The sequence below is a fragment of the Sinocyclocheilus anshuiensis genome, unplaced genomic scaffold (assembly GCF_001515605.1).
Source record: "Sinocyclocheilus anshuiensis isolate Anshui unplaced genomic scaffold, SAMN03320099.WGS_v1.1 scaffold330, whole genome shotgun sequence".
NCBI lineage: Eukaryota > Metazoa > Chordata > Actinopteri > Cypriniformes > Cyprinidae > Sinocyclocheilus > Sinocyclocheilus anshuiensis.
Genome location: NW_015547689.1, coordinates 1,610,409 through 1,629,056, shown reverse-complemented (window position 1 = coordinate 1,629,056; position 18,648 = coordinate 1,610,409). Strand labels below are relative to the sequence as shown.

Below are 18,648 nucleotides of genomic sequence, written 5' to 3'. Positions count from 1 at the left end.
TATATATATATATATATATATATATATATACACCATGCTACGTGTACTGCGTTAAGCTAATCGAGACTTGTCATTTGCACTTATATATTGTTGCTCTTTTGTTAGTTTTGACTGCTTTTATTGTAAGTCGCGTTGGATAAAAGCATCTGCTAAATGACTAAATGTAAATGTGAATGTAAATGAACAATTTTTACACCCAGATATGTAAAATGATCTGTTGAATTGAAGATAGAAGCATAATCTTGGTTATTTTTCCTCTCTGATTCATTAAGTAACATTATTGATGATTTGGAGTGATTAACTTTATATCCAGATATTTTTCCAAGTTTCAATGAGATCCAGGAGTGCGGGGCCAGAGCTACTCAGATTTTTCAGTAACAAAATAATGTCAATAATACTTAAAATTAGTTAAAAATAATACTATTGTTATAAAAGTAATAAGGTAGACCCTGCTGCTTGTAACTAACAACATCCCTTAGCCGTGATCTTTAGTCACAAGACTTCATTTAGTATTATTAACTGTAACTTATGGTATAAAGGATGTGTTCATGTGCGTGTTTTATCGAAGTTATAATTAAGGAATGTGAAAGCTTGAATAAACTGTGTGACAGTGGTGGTGTGATCTGCTTTAAAAAGTGTACTTCATGCTACAAATAGCATGTATAAATGTGCGAGAGTGCAAAATCCTACTTACTGTTTGAGTGTCACTGAAAAAAAGACAAATTATATATGAAATATATACATAATTTCTAACTCAGCTGTATCAGGAGTTTAAAAGCAATAAGACAAAGACTCTGCTCTGACTCAACTCTAGATAAGAGTTACAAATAAGATGTAAATAAGAACATAAGATGTTACAAATATGGTCGGTAGAGGGCAGTAAAAGATAAAAACAATCCTTAAAACATAAAAACCAAGGGACTGTGGCATGAAAAGTCATTATGGTCAATGTAAAATCAATAGTCAAAAAATATACAATATATATATTTACAAAATAATACAATAATATAACTATGAAAATGTAGTTTTTACTTTATTGGCATTGAAAGAACTATTTCAATCCAGAAAGTGCAATACATGAGAATTTTACAGTTTAGTATACATTTTGAAACCTAAAACTAAAAGATTAGAATTACCTCTTTGAAACAAAATAGAATATCCTGAATTGACATGATGCACTATTCTAGCAGAACAGCCCATTCTGTTGACAACATACAAAATGAGGGGGAAATTGTTGAGATTGTATAAAATTGTACTTTAAGTAAACAGTGTGTAGTTATTGCTATTTGATTGCACGTAATCATTTACAGAGCTGTGCAAAAGTATAAAGTAAATTGTGATAATTGCTTACTTTCATTAAATAGTAACCTGGTAGTTTTGAGAGTCTTTTCTGTACACCATAAAACTCATCTCAGTGTATAGGACGCCTCTTAAGATACATTTCTTCATTATACAGTACTTGCACATGCCTTCCAGCACATTCTAGATTCCACCAACAATCACAGGTTTATTTATTTCGACAGAATATGAAATATCCCAGGTCAAACTTCCTTCATCATCCTCATCCTCTCCGCTCCACATCCTTCAACTGGTCATGGTCACTTTCACGATCTGCCACATTTGCTGGCCCTGTCATTCAGGGTCCCAAGTCTCCGCATCTGTTTCTTCAACACGTGGGGAGAAAAAAAGCTTAAAAAGACCCTGTTCAGAGAGTCCAATCCAGATTGGTCACAGGCAAGAGCCACTGCAATGCAGAGATCTCCTGCTTCTTTTTGCTAGAGGTTGTGAGAATGAATCTTGGCAGCCGATTTTAAAAGTTCTCCTAGAAAAAAAAAAAAGGAGATGGTGGTGTTGCTTCAGTGGGAGCCCACGTTTCTGAGATGAAACGGTGCTCCAGCACAAGCAAGGGAAATAAAAGACACTTTTCCATTACAAACAGAAAGAAATCAGTGCATACAAATACAGACACATGAGTACGGACACATTCATCTCGCATTAGTGTTTCATGTCAGTAGCCCAAAACCCTTTTATTTAATTTAGATTAAACTTATTTAATCATAAGAATTAGTCACAGACAAACACATCCCAATCCAAATATAGTGTTTTAACTTTCTATAACAATAGCCTTGCTTGTATTAAATGGGAGCCTAGAATGTTATAGAAGAAAAGTCAAAGCTTATTTACACCTGCATCATTTAGACTTCGTATCCCCCTTATTGAAAGCGTGTCTCAACACCACAGTTAGTCGGTCAGGGAGATTGTCCGTCTTGTTAAATGTGGATACTGTAAATCCCATACGTATGGTGGTGTTAGTATGTGGGTTAGCAGATCTGTGACGGGCCCGCTGCAGGTAGAGCTCAGAGTGAGACCGAGAGACTGAGATGTCAGACCCGTGTGAGGAAGTCCAGGCTGAGGGAGGCAGGGATGTGTATGTTTTCCAGACTGAGCACTGATGGAGTGTAGGGGAAGAGCACAGGGAAGGTGTACTTAGTGTCTACCAGCAGTTGGTTGTTTTCTATACGATCTTGGAGGCGATTCTGTGAAAGGAAATGAGAGTATTTATTGTACATGCTCATAAAGAAGCCATCAAACACTGCAGAAAATACTGATTTTTCAGTAACACGACAATAACTTTATAACAATATAATATAATAATAATAATATATAAAATAATAATATATTATCATTATTATTAATAATAATAATAATTAATATTTTTATTCAGCAAGAATGCATTAATCAATGACAGTAAAGACATTATGTTACAGCATATTTCTATTTTAAATGAATGCTGTTCTGTCTATTCAATAAATGCTGAACTTTTTAGTTAAAGAATCCTGAAAAGTTTCCACAAAAATATTAAGCAGCACAACTGTTTTCAACATGATAATAACAAGAATTGGTTCTTGAGCAGCAAATCAACATATTAGAATGATTTCTGAAGGATCATGTGACACTGAAGACTGGAGTAATGGATGCTGAAAATTCAGGCTTGGCGTCACAGAAATAAATTACATTTGAAAATATATTCAAACGGTTATTTTAAACAAATAATATTTCACAATGATCAAATTAATGCAGCCTTGGACACTGAACATAAGAGAGTTCTTTCAAAAACATAAACCTAACCAACCACAAACTTTTGAACAGTGGTGTACAAAATTAATCTATAATATATCTATTAAATAAATGAAATTACTTAATATTAATTATATACTGAATTAGTTCATATTAAACTTTTTAGGTATGAGTGTGTTCAGCAGAATATTATTTTTGTTGTGGTAAAAGAGTTTTACTGATTTTGGTACGGACTACTCAAATTTTGGTACACCCTAGCAAGTGTATGTCCATAGTGTGTATGTAGTTTACCTGTATGTCTCTTATGAAAGACACAGTCACTCGTTCCTCAAACTCATTGAGTGGCGTGTACAAGTTGAGGATCTTCACAATCTGAGGTGAAGTAGAATAGCATGATTAAGTCAATGAAAACAAAAAATTATGAATAAAGAAAGAATGAATGGCAAATGTCTACCTGCTGTAAGCTGAGGGCGGTACAGAGCGAGCAAATGGCCTCAGCATCTTGGGAGGTCTTCTTCTTCACCTGCAGCAGCTGGGCGGCCTGGATAACAGGTTCCATGGTGGCTACGGCTCCACTCTGGTGCAGATTCTTTCCTCTCAGCCATTCCTCCAACTGACTGATGTTGTACCTGAAACGACACCAATGAGACGGCCATTACATTCATCAGACATTTCTGAAGATATAACACAGCCACGGATTTGCCTGAGAGCATCAAATGTGTACCTGAGCTGCATGCCGGTACTCCAAGAACAGACATCTTTGCGCAGCAGCAGGTTGTTCAGGGTCACTGCATTGATTGAGTAGAAGAGCTGGCGAACCACCTGCTGGCTGATCTCAGGGTCCAGGCCGTGGTCCGCCATGATGGTGTAAAACTGTCCCAGCTGCTTGACCAGGGCCTGCAGCGTGTAGCCCGCTGGACCTCCACTCTCACAGTCCAAACTAGAGGAGCGGTTCCTGTAGCCCATGGGCTTCACTCCGGCCAGGCTGGGGATGCTCTCGCTCTCAAGCATGGCAGAAACTGCCAAAATCAAACACAAAAAACATGCATTCATTATGAAATATCAGAATGTGCAAACAATTCCATTATTAGTTTATATTGGTCCGGTGTCTCTCTGTACCCACCAATCATGGGTTGCATGATGCCTTCCGCTATTCTGACGAGCTGCTGATAGATCTGGATGGAAAGGTCACTCAGAACCTGCCGATACTCGGCCAGGTCAAAGTTCTTCAGGCAGTGCTCGTTCTGCTTGGCAATGTTCTGCGTCATAAACGCCTATGACAGGAAGCAACAGCCAAATCATACCAGTGATCTAGACGGGGTCACCAGAGGCTTAAAACCACACTTTTCACGCATTATCTGTACTTAATATGTTAAAATACAGTACATGGAACTGACTCTTATATTTGCAGCTGAAATCATCACTGGACAAGATAAAATAGCCACAGTAAAATCTCACCTCATCCCCGCTGTACTGCTTCAGACAATGTAGAAGTCGACTAGTATTTGCCAGCCAGAAGGAGGTCATCTCAAAGTCATCGCTGTTTCTCTGGAGAGAAGATTAAAAAAAACAAAACAGGAATGATGGAATATTATTTTAATTAAAATACTGTTTTCTATTTTATATATTCTATATTCTAACATGTCATTTTTTCCTGTAATGGCAAAGCTGAATTTTCAGCAGCAATTACTCCCGTCTTCAGTTTCACATAATCTGTCAGAAATCATTGTAATACGCTGATTTGGTGCTCAAAAAACTTTTCTTTATTATTATCAATGTTGAAAAACAGTTGTGCTGCTTAATAATGCGGTGGAAACCATAATACGTATTTTCCAGGATTATTTGCTGAAAAGCATTTATGTTAATAGAACATTTTAGTAACATTATAAATGCCTTTATTGAAACTTTTAATCAATTTAATACATCATTGCTGAATAAAAGTATTAATTTCTCTTTAAAAAAAACAAACGTCTGAGTAGTGTAGCTGGTTTGAATTCTGGGAGTGTGTTGATGTGATTACATACAGTATACATACCTTCAGGACCTTTTTGATGGCATTGATGGTTGTGGTAAGGAGTGAATGAACTTTCTGGTCATCGTTGATGTAGTCGGCATGACGGATACACATGAAGAGGATGTAGGCAGGGAGGCAGGGGACAGTGGCGGACACCACATTGGGCTTCATGTCTAAAGACAAGACCTGTGTGTTTATCACAGCTACAGGACCTCCACATTAAAACATGCCTGCATGTAACCACACATACCTGTAATTAATGACTTGACTAACAAAGCCTCATCTTCTTTGTAGTACTCCAGCATGCCTTCAAAGTCCTTGTCTTTCCTCTGTACGGTGACCTGACGAGTCAGCTCTGGTCTGCTCCTAGTGGCCTGAGACACTGTATGAAGAACAACAGCACATCAGAAAATAGCGGTACCACGAGAAAACATTCAATACACAGATGATAGGCAGATGTATAACCTTCCAGCTCTTGCACTTTTTTCATATAGATCCTCAACTGCTTCTTCAGCTTCTTCTCATTCTTCTCCAACTTCTCGACAAGTTCCTTTAGATCCTAGAGAACAATCATCAACTTGAGTGAGAATGTCAATATTGTGTGTTGGGTATAATGATACTTTACAGCTCTTTTTGAACCAATGGCTAATAGTTTGAAGGCTCATTGAAAAATAATTGTTTTGTTTTCAAGTCAAAATATGTAAATATTCTTAAAACAAGATATGTTTTAGCAAAAAAATTTTTTTTGAGATTGCTTGTTTTATTTTTCTTATCCCAATGGCAAACAGTTTATTTGTTTTACCATAAATCTAACATAATTCAGAGATTTATGCTTAAAGCAACACAAACAATTAAGGTAAGAAAAAATATGCTTCATTCAAAATCAATTCTCTGAAAACACTATTGATCTTGTTTAAAGGACATTTTTAAATGATAAATAAATAAAATACTAATAATAAATAAGACAATAATACCGATTACAAAAATTATACTTAAGATAAGGTCTCACTAGGTTTTCATTGGTGAGGCGCGTGATCTCCTGCTGCACGCTGAACTCCACCAGAGCTTCAGGAGAAAGTGTAGAAAAGTGGTCCAGCATTTCCTGCTTCTTCTCCAGATTGTCCTTCTGCAGTTCGATTTGCGTGTGGAGAGCCTCCAACTCATCCTTGTGCTGTCGAGACTTCGTCTGAAGCTGGGCCTCCAGCAGCCTGAACACATCCAAACATGCCACACTATAGTATAAGTGAGTGTAAACTGTCTATATACTTCAGTTAGTCCTCAAAACACTTCTCAAAATGACAAAAGTCAATATATGCCCGATGGTCCTTTACTGATTGAAAAACAAAAACAGGCCTCGAAATCGAAACCCAGAGTTAAACCTGGAGGGAAATCCAAGAAATTTAAAGCACAACCTGGCAACTTGCTTTAGACCCTGGTAGGCCAGGCCAAGCTCCCCATCTTCATTCAAATAACCCCAGTCTTGTGCTTTACTGGCATCCGAGTAACGGAGAGCCAAAGAGACAGAGAAGCGGCAGCAGACAGACAGGAGAGAAAGCAAAAGAGAAGAATGACAAGATGGCAGGGCCAGTTAGTGAAGCAAAGCAAGGCATGGCAGGTTAGATTAGTCTGTGTAGACGTCAGCTTGAGCATGAGGGCACATCTGAATTACCCATCTCCATTTCATCCATGTTATCTTCAAGTAAAGAGGTCATGTAGCTGCTATGACTTTGGCTATTTCTTGGGGATATAATGTTTCAGTTTTTTTTAGGTGAGCTGCCTGCCCAAGCAATGTCTGTAAGGAGATGTGGCACTCAAAGGAAATGAGAAATAGAGAAAGGAGGAAAAACGCATGCATGAGAAATCAGCTGCTGTTTAAAGTGCCCAGTCCTGAGACCACAGAGTACGAAAATGTATTCTTTCACAGGTAATGAGTACCTCATCTAACATCTGCCACTCTCGGTTTCAAAAGACCACTTTAAAAATGTGAGAGAGATAAAGTGTCCTGAATTCAGAACAGCCTGGATGGATATAGAACAGTATGAAGGTTCAGATGGAACAGTGCACTGGCCAGAGGTAAAAAGATAAAAAGCCAGAGATGACAATTTAAATAGACTGTACTGTGGCACCTTTTTAATACACTATTTAGAGTCCAAAATAAACACTCAGTAAGTGCCAAAAGGGGGCAAAAGTAGCTTTTGCGAGTTTATAAAAAATTTACTTGCCAGCTGGTCAGTAACTTTATATGGAATTGCAATTTAAAATTTAGTTTAAATCAAACTGTGAGAACGATAGACTGACCCTCGTTGATCTACCGTTTAAAAGTTTGGAGACTGTTTTTTTTTTTAATATAAATTTCCTGTTAGCATTATAAAAGTCTTAACTGTCACGTTTGATCCGTTTAATGAATACTTGATGAATAAAAGTATTAATCTAAAAAAAAATATCTTAGTGCCCCCAAACTGTTGTGACGTGATTTAAATCACCATTTACTCTTTAGTTAAAATTTACCTTTAAGAAGTAGCAATGTTTTAATTCACTAAAACTCCATGGCTGCACCTAAAATCTGCAAAACCCTTCATCTAGTTGGTTTTAGAAGTATCATTTGCTGTCTATAATATCCCACAATCCTGTGTGTGGTTCCTAAGTTAGTGGAAAGTATAAAAATGTGTCATTTTTTTCCAATTTATAACTCAATTTCTACCAAGAAATAAAAAATCATTGTCGTCACTAAATATGTTCTCTGTTATCTTTAAAGCTCACCTTTGTTTTAGATCATTAGACAAGACACTGTAGTGCAACAGAATATAAAAATATAAAAGTAACTATTTTTGAATACAAATTTTGAACTTGTATGAATGCAAAATAAAGTTTCATGGCATAAAAATATGCATGGCCAGTAAATTGTCTCCAACTCGCCACCAGTGGTGGTGGTCTATAAATTTGATAGAAATATTGCAGATAACTTTTAAAATATGAGCTTTGAGACTGTGAATGCTTGTTTGAGGCAGCACTATGCTAATTCATGAGAAGTGATTAGATCTCCAGTAATGTGGGTCAGAAAACAGAGATATACTGCTGTAAATGAAAGTAAACAGAGCATGAAGAGCTGAATCAGAGAGCTGCTCTGAACTCAAATGAACAGTCAATACCACTGGATTCAATCTTCATTAAAAAAGACAAATAAGCACATGGAGGAGAGCTGATGAAAGCCTTTCATTATGTAGATTGGACTGACTTCTTTAAATCAGGTGCATCAACAGTGTCCACCGCGTCCACAGGCTTCTTGTTGTTGGTCCATTCTGATACATCACTGGAATCCTGTTTGAATGAAACAAATATATCAATAGGAAACAACAAGTGTATGTTTACAGATATTTTTATGTATTGAAGCATTCTTCAAGAAAATAGTTTTTTGTCTTCTGGACACTCCATTTCAGCTACTCATAAAAGTTATACAAATGTGACCCTGGACCACAAAACCAGTCATAACGGTCAATTTTTCGAAAGTGAGATTTATACATCATCTGAGATTTATACATCATCCGAGATACAACTATTTGAAAATCTGGAATCTGAGGGTGCAAAAAAATCAAAATATTGAGAAAATCGCCTTTAAAGTTGTCCAAATGAAGTTCTTAGCAATGCATATTACTAATCAAAACTGATATTTTGATATATTTACAGTAGGGAATTTACAGAATATCTTAATGGAACATGATCTTTACTTAATATCCTAATGATTTTTGGCATAAAAAAAATCAGTAATTTTGACCCATACAATGCATTTTTGGCTATTGCTACAAATATACCCCAGCGACTTAAGACTGGTTTTGTGGTCCAGGGTCACAAATATAACACCAAGTATGAGAAAAAGAGCTTTCTTTTTGTGCATAACCAATGCTGACAATGATTTGCCAAACTCAGCAGATTCAGACAGGCAGGTAAAGTCATTTTCACTAGCAGTGCAGGTTTTGTAAAGCTCAGACACACCATCGTTATTACGCTGAACTTTCCCTGAACTTAAATTACTCTGAGCTCCATCAAAGCCCATTATATCCCATCTTATCCCATGCAATGTCTCCATGTCTGATTGCTTTTATAAAAGATAAAGAAGCTTTCCATTCAAGGCACCTCCACTGAAGCCTGATGGGATGCTAATGGGTTAGAAAGTCTGATGACATACTACAATAGCTTCATTTGGTAAGACAACAGCTGTAAAAAAAAAACTGGATCAGAAGCCCACAAAGGTCAAATGTATAAAATGTCGACTGAGGGGTGGTGATGTTTTCAGACTCACAATGTGGTTTATGCTCTCTGACTGCCTCGTGGAGTTCACGATTTGGGTCTTGAGCATGAGGACCTCTTCCTTGCGCACATCCAGCTCCTCATTGGCCGCTTTGAGCTGATTCAGCAGCAGGCTGTAGCCCTCTTGAAGTTCATTGGATGAGTTGTTCTCAGAGGCCCTGTCGGCCACCGCTTTCCTCAACTCGTTCAGGTCATTCTTCAACTTCTTATTCTCAGTCTCGAGCTCTTGCCGCTGTAAACAGAACACATTTTATGAACACAGTCTGAAAGAGGGTAAATTGTCTGTATTTTGTAACACTTAAAGGATTTATTTTTATTAAAAGCCATCAAAAGTGACCGGAGGCAAAAAGTTGTAAATAAGCCTGAACGAATGTTTGTTTATGTGAGAGAAAGAAACTTTGAAACAGAAAGAGAGGGACTCACAAAAAACAAGCAATGCTGACTGCAGTAACTGCAGTAATTTTATCCAAGGAAATCGAACAACCATAGCTAAAGTTTTGATCAGACACAGAGTGTTTGAGCACTACAGAACAAGAACCATCAGCAATTATTATATAAGCTCAACGTGCAATGTTGGGGCGCTTTAAGAAAACAAACAAATCAGTTACGCAATTCTACTGCCTTGAGCTCCACATTCAGCTGCACAGCCAGCAGGTCAACTTTTGGCTCTGGTGTCTTCATTCTTGTACTTTGTTCTCTGGTCAAAGCTGTTAAACCGAGCCTGCCGTCGGGGTTTCAACACGCCCTCGTACTCAGATAAATGACTGATTGCTGATATTAAAGTGTTAAGGGCTTGTGAGGTGTCCGAGGAAGATCACAATCACATGATGGAAAAAATTAGAGCTGACAAAAAAACAACAACTTTAGGACACAAAGGATTAAATTTGATTTCTTATTAGCCATCTGCCTGTGTGCGGCTTCAAGACTAGACCAAGATTGTTGTACATCTATTTATGTAGAATTTATAATGTATTATTATATTCAGAATTTCAATTTCAATTAAAAGAATAATACTATAAAATCTAGCATTCTATAGTTTATTTTCAATCAAAATTATAAATATATATTATTACTTCTGATTTTTTGAAGTCGACTTTTATATGATGAAAGTCGAGTCGAAGTCGACTAGTCGCTGATGACGTCAATATATATATATATATATATATATATACACACATATAAATTGATTGCAAAAATTATCAAATGAAAAGTAAAATGCATATGAAAATGTATAGTAATGAATGTATGTATTTGAATGAATGAGCAAATATATTTGCATTTATGCATTTCTTAATATTAAATTCATTATTTTTTTACCGTTGTACTACTTTTCATTTGATATTGTTTGTTTGCACTATTTAATCTTGAGTTTTTATGCTATATAATTTTCAAAGCAAATTAGAGAGTAGGGCTGTCAAAATGACTGAAAAACTAAATTTGAAAAAGTGAAAAAGCATAATAGGACCCCTTTAAACAATTAGATACAAAACAGCATCATGCATGTATGTATAGTTTAATACAAAGGACCGAAAAACAATCACAGGGTACTTTCTTCATTTAAAAACTTGATGTGGTAGGATGGGGGAAAACCGCCATAAAGTCTTCAGACATGTTTTTTAAAAGTGTAACCTGCATTAATTTTACATGGCTTTCTAAACATGCGGCTCTTTTGTGCGAGACGCGAGTGCAACTGTGATAGATGTCCCTCTAGAAAATGCACGAAATATGCGTTCTGTGTGAACGGCTTGGTTTCAGTTTTGACGTAAACAAGATCTCCACATTGATGTTCTCTTTTCCCGCAATATTTGTAATTAACGCACGAACGCAGCAGCACTGCATCTAGTGGCTTCAGCGCTTTGAGTGCCTAGAAAAGCGCTATATAAATGTAATGAATTATTATTATTATTATGTGCCTTCCTGCCAATACATTACATTTCTGCATCATTCCACTCACCCAGAGTTTAACAGGCAGGACAACCAGCAGCAGAGCGGCCCCAGTGCAGAACAAATCAATGAGCACCAAGACAGACATTTGACTGGAGATAGAGCGGCATGACCATTACACTGAGCTGGTCTGACTCTTACCTTCAGACTGTTGTAGGCCAGGTCTGCATTTATATCCTCCTCTGACGTGGAGCTCTTGGGCTCATTTCCCTATAAGATAAAAGAATGAATGAAAAAAATTAATGTAAACATAAGCTGACTGATAAAGCAGAGGACCATGCTGTTGCAAGTCCAGAAGAGGGACCATCAGAAAAGATAACTGGTGTTTATGATGTTGTAACCTATGGCCAAAAAGTGGGAAATGTTTAGCAGTCATTCAGGTTAACTTCTGTTTCTACAAACGTAATGAGAGCATAAAAAGTATCAACACATAACAATCAACAAAGCTTCATTATTTAAGATAATTTGTATTAACACATACATTCACCCTATCAAATGATTAAACAGTCAGTTTTCTTTCCTTTGTTGTCATATTTCAAGTTAAGGCCAATAGACTTTAGTTTAAGTCACAGCTTGAGACTGAATTTTTAAATGTCTTAAAATATATTGCTAATATAGAGAGTAATTATTTTGTATTTCATTTTATTTTGTACTTTTATTTTAAAATTGTTTTTGTTTTATATATTTATGGTTTTATTTAAAAAAAAAATTGTTTTTTGTTTTGTTAAACATTTTGTAATTTCTATTTGTTGTTTTCTTTTGTTTTGTGGCAACTGTGAGAAATGTAAGAAAGCAGAGAAGACATGACAAATAAACATGCCTTGCGTTTGCTCAGTTCCTCTACTTTCTCTAGATTGGTCTGCAGCCTCTTTCTTTCCTGCTCCAGCTCTCGTACACGCTTCTGTAACTTCATGAAAACGCTGAGGTCCATGGCAGCCTTCTCTATGCCCATCTCCTGCATGGAGACAAACCACATTAATGCTCATTCTGAAGTGCCTTTATACCCTTTTCAAAGTCTGCTGGTGTTTGTTGGCAGATTCAGTGAAATAACATTACCTCCACCTGCTGGATGGTGTCATCAGTGTCTCCCACCTCTGACATACTGATGGAGGTGTAGTTGGAGTCCGAGCCCAGACTGCTCTGGTTAGAGGGGTTCCTCCGGTGGCCAGGATGGAACTAGAATGTGGAAAACCATAAAGACGTTAAAAACAACCAAAAAAAAAAAAAAGAAGCAAATTCCAGAATTTCAGACTTATTGTCAAAGCGTTACCTTCATGGAGGACAAGTCCTCCTGCAGATTTTCGTATCTCTGCTCCAGTCTGGAATATTCTTTCACCAGGTTCTGATATCGTTGCCTCTCCTCATCCAGTTCAACTTGCAGACGGGTCTCTTTCTGAGACGCATCGCTGCCCTGACCTGAGAGACAAAAAGGCATTCACACACAGGAATAAAGCAATGAACCAGATGACATGCTGCTCCCATTCACCTGTATCAACTTTCACAAGCTGAATATTTCGGTATCATGTGTGTGAAAAACGTATCTTTCTCATAATCTAGCTCTAATTAGGGCTTTTCATTCAGTATCTAAAAGGTATGAAAAACTGAAACCTCTTTTGATCCATTTTAGTTGTGAGGTCTCAGTTCATTTTACATTCACACTACAGGTTTTGTGTTGCCGAGTCCACTTGAATATTATGCAATGTGACAGTGATGATAACACTTTTAACAATCTTTTATTGATCTTCGGCTTGATTGATATTTTATCGAGCAATAAAAGATCTTTATTACTCTGATGGAAGACCTTTGAACATCTATGTGTAGGTTACAATATGTTCTTGATTCTGTAATCTCAATAGAAATAAAATAAGCACCTTCTCTTGTACTCTGCATTCACAATGCATATTATAATCGAAACATCATTGCCGACTTAAAGCAAACTCTACTCCACTGTACTCAAAGTTGTATGTACTGTGTGAATGCCTCTAATCACATCCTTTGAACAGATTCTGAAAGTGCTATCAGATGTATGGTCTGATAGTTTGATGAAGCAGCCATCCATAATTAGGAGATAATTATCATACTAAGATAACGGTATTATAAACCTGTGACAAGTTTCCTTTGACCCTTTTATTTGAAACACTGACGTTAAGAATGAGTGAAGCTCCATTACAGACATACTAGAAAAATATGGTCCGTCATCAAAGGCTTATTCTGTATTTAATTTTTTTGTAAATGTTCCTCCAATTTATTTTTGTTTTATTCAACTGTTACAGAAATTTCAAAACAAAAGGGTATTTCATATGTTAAAACGGTTGGTTATTGTGAATTTTATCTGATTTATCAATACCACATGCAAGCTTGATTGTGCCTCCAGCATCAACTGTCCTATTCACTTGAATTGCACAAGACAAATTGCACAAATTGCACAAAATCCAGTCACCATTTACGCACCCTCATGTCATTTCAAACCTGTGTGACTTCTTTTATTTTGTGAAACACAAAAGAAGGTATTCTGAAGAACTGTTTTTGTCAATACAATACAAAATCAATGGGGTCCAAAACAACACTGACTGGACTCCATAGACTTACACTGCATGGACAAAAAGCAAATGAAAAAAAGGTCAGCAAATGAAAAGGAAGTCATTTGGAATGATGTGAGGGTCACCTTTACCCTTTGTAAAATAACAGACAGTTTATATTGGCCGAAATAAAGACCAGAAAAGAAAAAATTCTGTTTCCTACCAAAGACACTGTTAACAAAAACTGATGAAAGTTGTCATTTGTCAAAACAATCACTCCATTCATAACAGTCCATTGAATAGCGTTTTAAAACAACTTAAACAGCCTCGACAGTAGAACAGCACTGAGGAAAATAAGCACAGAACAAACTCGCTAAAGCGACATTTAACAAATAGAAAGCGTATTGAGACCAAACCTTGGGTTTCAAATAGCATTCTCGCATGTGAACCAGCTTGATACAATGGTCAGGTTTTAGTTGTGCAGGTAAAGAAGCAGTTTCACATTCCTCCACTGAAATCCAATGCAGTTTCTGTTCTCTCTCATCCCACTTCTGCACACAGACCCTCTTGTGCGTCAAACAAAACCAGCCCAGCCCTCCAGGCAAGCCACACATCCTTTCCTCATACTCCTTCCTCCAAATGCTCTGAGTGTGCATGTGACTCTGAAGCATGAAACTCACCCTGAGTGGGGTTCTGGATTCTGCGGTTCACCTCTTCTTTCTCCTTCTTCAAGAGTGTGTTCTCTTTCTCCAGCTCCTCCACCCTCTGCAAAAGGAAGGAAAAGTCACCACACTTTCGTCTCAAACCATCAGATAAACGAGCAAGTTCAACTGTAAGAAAGCCAGTTCAGATTATATACAGTGGGGTCCACAAGTTTGAGATTTTATTTAATATTTTGTATTTTTCTTATTTAATATTAAATATATTCAAGTATATTATCAGCATAACAATTTGAGTGAAAATCTGAATTAAAATAAAATGAATAATTATTTAAAACCATCTTATTATTTGATATGTCCCTTTTAGGGATGTCCCGATCAGTGTCCTCGATTTTGTGTTTATATGCACACACTGCATGCATGTCACAATTATGAATATGGGACTACTGATATAAACCTCTTGTATTTTATATGGAGATAAGGTTAGAAATCATGTAGCTCGCGGTGTCAAAATGCTAGTCTGTCATTCAAGTCTGAATCAAGATGCAAATCCATAACGACGGGGGCAGAAAATGCAAAAATTCAATTATTGCATTGAATTTGATACAATAATTAAATTGCATTCAAATGTATCACGGTTTTTAATAAAATATTAAGTAGCACAACTCTTTTCAACACTGATAATAATAAGATGTTTCTTGAGTATCAAATCAGATTCATAGAATGATTTCTGAAAGATCATGTGACACTGAGGACTGGACTAATGGCTACTAAAAATTCAGCTTTGCCAACAAAGAAATAAATTACATTTTAAAATATATTCAAATAGAAAACAGTTATTTTTAATTGTAATAATATTATACAATATTACTGTTTTTACTGTAGTTTTGATGAAATAAATGCAGCCTTGATGAAAATAAGAGACTTTCAAAAACATTAAAAATCTTACGATCTCAAAACTTTTGAATGGTAGTGTATGTATATATAAACATATATATTTATTATATGTTTCTATTACAAAAAAAAAAAAACAAGAAAAATAAGAGAATAAACTTAAACACTACTGAAGTGCAGTGAATATATTTTAAGTCATTACTATAATTTACATTTATTATTTTTAACTCTTACCATCAAAACATGAGGGAGATGATTCACATTAAAGACAAACTAGCTGATTATTCCATTTCAAGAGACCTTTTGTGAGCTGGTCAATCCTCTTAAACAATTTCCATGCATTATTAACTTTGCTTGTGCATGACAGACATTAGTTATGTAACAGCTGCCCTGTTATGAGAGATAGAGTGTCATTTTTTCTGTGGAAACTGAAAAGCTAAATGCACTGATCTGTTTTTGTAACATTCAACTATTTACCCTCAAACTTAAATGATGCAGAAATACGAAAACAAATCTTGAGACAAAGAACATCAACAAACATCAACTAGTTATCTGAGCATCCTTTCTCACCTGTTCGAGTTCTTGTTTCTCGTTGCTGAACTCCTCCTCTATCTGCTTCCTCTGGGCGTGGGCTTCCTGAAGCTCCACCCTCAACTTCTCAAGCTCTTCCTGCAGTGATGTCACCTGAGTGCCAGCAGTCTGCCGAATGCGGAGAGTCTCCAGTTCTTTCTGGAGCTTAGTGACCTCTGATCCCAGAGCAGTGTTAGTAACATTCAGCTGCTCGTTCTGAGTTTTATGCTCTTTTGACTGTAAAGAAAAGAGATAAACTACTCAACTTCATGTCAGTTGGTTTTGGTGATTCTGCAATCATTTATGCATTATATTATCTTCCTGTACCTGGTTATCCATCTTCTTCTGGAGCTGCACGATCTTGTTCTCCATTCCGACATTGAGATTTTTAAAGTGTTCGGCCGAACGGGCCGCTATCTTAAGCTGTTTGAGCTGGCGCTTGGCACGTACGCGGCGGTAGAAACACTGGATGACAATGGCAGCATTTCGGGCACGGAGATACTTCTTTCTCACGAGCCAACCACGGACGGTCTTCTGTATAATCATGGCTTTGTGATGGAGCAAGAACTGAAAATGCAGAAAATGCAGCTTAAAACTGTGCTTTAAAGAAACATAGCTTGAAGAGAGTGAAACAAAAAATAAAGCGCAGTGCAGTACCTCCTGATATAACCTGCGTATGAACATGCCCCGGGCAAACGCTTGAATGGTGATCACAGCCCGCCGGATCCTCAGATACTCCTGTCGAACTCGTACCATCCGGTACTGCTTCTGACAAATAAGTGCTGCTCGGGTCAGACGAAGCATCTCTGCATATCTGAGAGAGAATGGGAGAACAAGAGCTGTAAGTAGAGCGACAAACATGCCAGTGAAGTTCAATCTAAGAGCTGTCTACTCAAACATTCACCTGCGTGCCAAGTAACCCCGGCCATATCTCTGCAGAGTGATAGCAGACTTGCGGATCTTGCGGTACCGAATTCTCTGCAGCCATCCTCGCACTGTCTTCTGGATCTTAATGCAGGCGAAGCGGAACTTATCAGCTCGGAGCTTCTCCAGATAGGCCACCTGACCTGCCCTGAAGAAAATCTTTGTCTTTCCAAACTGGAACTTATCTGGATCCTGAAGGAGAAATTAAGTTAAGAGTCACATTTAACAGGTTTATTCATGACAAATATCCTTGAATAAACATTAATAAAATATTTTTCATGTTGAAGAAGGCATATTTAACCCCTGAGCACTGCCCAAGAGTCCAAAATGCTATTTCGGACAAGCAGAAAGTGTAAAAATGCCAAACTGTATAAAAAAAAATAAAAATAAAAAACTCTTTATTGAGATAAATGTACTACTGTAAGTCTTGGGTCAGTAAGATTTTTTTAAATGTTTTTGAAAAACATTATAATCAAGGCTGCATTTATTTGGTCAAAAATAAACAGTAATATTACGAAATATCACAACATAAAATAACTTTAAAATTATTTTTTAATTTTTAATGTACATTTTAATCTTTGAATTTATTTTTATGATGGCAAAGTGGGCTGAATATTCAGCAGCCATTACTCCAGTCTCCAGTGTCACACGATCCAACAGAAATCATTCTAATATGCTGATCCAGTGCTCAAGAAACATTTTTTCTTATTATCAATGTTGAAAAACAGTTGTGCTGCTTAACATATTTGTGGTAACCGTGATACTTTTTTCAGGATTGTTTGATGGAAATAGAATAGAATAGAAAGTTCAAAACAACAGCATTTATTTGAAACGTAAATATATAATACAGTGGCGAGCGGTGACTTTTTTAACCGGGTATGCTGAGTGATAAGACCCCCCCCCCCCCCCCACTGTTTTTTGTCAACTTAGGCCATGTCCACACATACATTGGTATTTTTATACCACTCAAATATAATTTGAGTGGTATAAAAAGTGGTTGAATTTACACTCAAAAGGGATCACAGAGGACAAATAAGAAACACCGTGGCAGGTGTCAATTTAAAAGTATGCACATTTCCTACCTTATTTGTAAATGAAATTCATCTCCAATCCTTCTATCGTTTCAGGTTTATCCATAGTTAAATATAGCTGGTTTTCCAAGTAAAAACCACCAAATAACATTTACACGTAGTTACGTTATGATACGTAATCAGAGGGTGGGGAGATGGGAGGATCCCCTCGGTCTATATGTCTCTGCATCAGCTAAATTATTTTTTTATTCCCAGTGAATATGAGTTAAAACTCCCACCCGGGTGACACTACTCGGGTGACAATAACAGACCATGCAAAATACCCAAAAATATTGAAAATATTGAAAAGTAACGTTGCAACCTTGCAAACAATAATAAAATCAGAGAAGGACTTTAATTGTAAGCGACACGAGCATACGCAAAACAAAGGGAACAATATGATGTTTGTTATTATTAAAATTTTATATAGCCCACGTTTTTATAAACATTTTTTTTTAATTTACCGCTTAAGCAATAACGTTGACAATAACGTATATCTTCAACATACGTTGTCTATGACCAAAAATGTAAGAAGATGTTATCAGTGGATTTTGAAAATTTGCTTTGCTTGAGAAAACAAAAATATACAGTTACAGTGTTTTTTCTTTTGATTTCATCGAGTTGGTTTTGCATCAAACACAATGTAATTTTTCGCAATAGAGATCTGACAG

The 18,648-nt window shown here is 36.6% G+C and overlaps 1 protein-coding gene across 3 annotated transcripts in view; it reads right to left on the bottom strand.

Moving 5' to 3' along the window:
- Positions 1–1,256: 1,256 nt before the first annotated feature.
- Positions 1,257–18,648, bottom strand: part of myo5b (myosin VB) — a 61,688-nt gene continuing 44,296 nt past the window's right edge. For 2 of the 3 annotated variants that reach the window (XM_016506201.1, XM_016506200.1), the window contains exons 19-40: positions 16,888–17,099; positions 16,641–16,797; positions 16,311–16,550; positions 15,984–16,220; positions 14,541–14,625; positions 12,612–12,757; positions 12,398–12,517; positions 12,162–12,296; positions 11,483–11,551; positions 9,390–9,629; positions 8,328–8,410; positions 6,505–6,582; positions 6,102–6,300; positions 5,558–5,651; positions 5,343–5,474; positions 5,114–5,265; positions 4,537–4,626; positions 4,202–4,352; positions 3,803–4,097; positions 3,533–3,707; positions 3,370–3,450; positions 1,257–2,537 (exon numbers count right to left, since the gene is read on the bottom strand). In XM_016506201.1, the coding sequence (XP_016361687.1) occupies positions 2,385–2,537; positions 3,370–3,450; positions 3,533–3,707; positions 3,803–4,097; positions 4,202–4,352; positions 4,537–4,626; positions 5,114–5,265; positions 5,343–5,474; positions 5,558–5,651; positions 6,102–6,300; positions 6,505–6,582; positions 8,328–8,410; positions 9,390–9,629; positions 11,483–11,551; positions 12,162–12,296; positions 12,398–12,517; positions 12,612–12,757; positions 14,541–14,625; positions 15,984–16,220; positions 16,311–16,550; positions 16,641–16,797; positions 16,888–17,099 (3,324 nt within the window). In that variant the 3' untranslated portion in view covers positions 1,257–2,384. The remainder of the gene's footprint in view (positions 2,538–3,369; positions 3,451–3,532; positions 3,708–3,802; positions 4,098–4,201; positions 4,353–4,536; positions 4,627–5,113; positions 5,266–5,342; positions 5,475–5,557; positions 5,652–6,101; positions 6,301–6,504; positions 6,583–8,327; positions 8,411–9,389; positions 9,630–11,482; positions 11,552–12,161; positions 12,297–12,397; positions 12,518–12,611; positions 12,758–14,540; positions 14,626–15,983; positions 16,221–16,310; positions 16,551–16,640; positions 16,798–16,887; positions 17,100–18,648) is intronic. The other variant, XM_016506202.1, reaches the window with a different exon arrangement.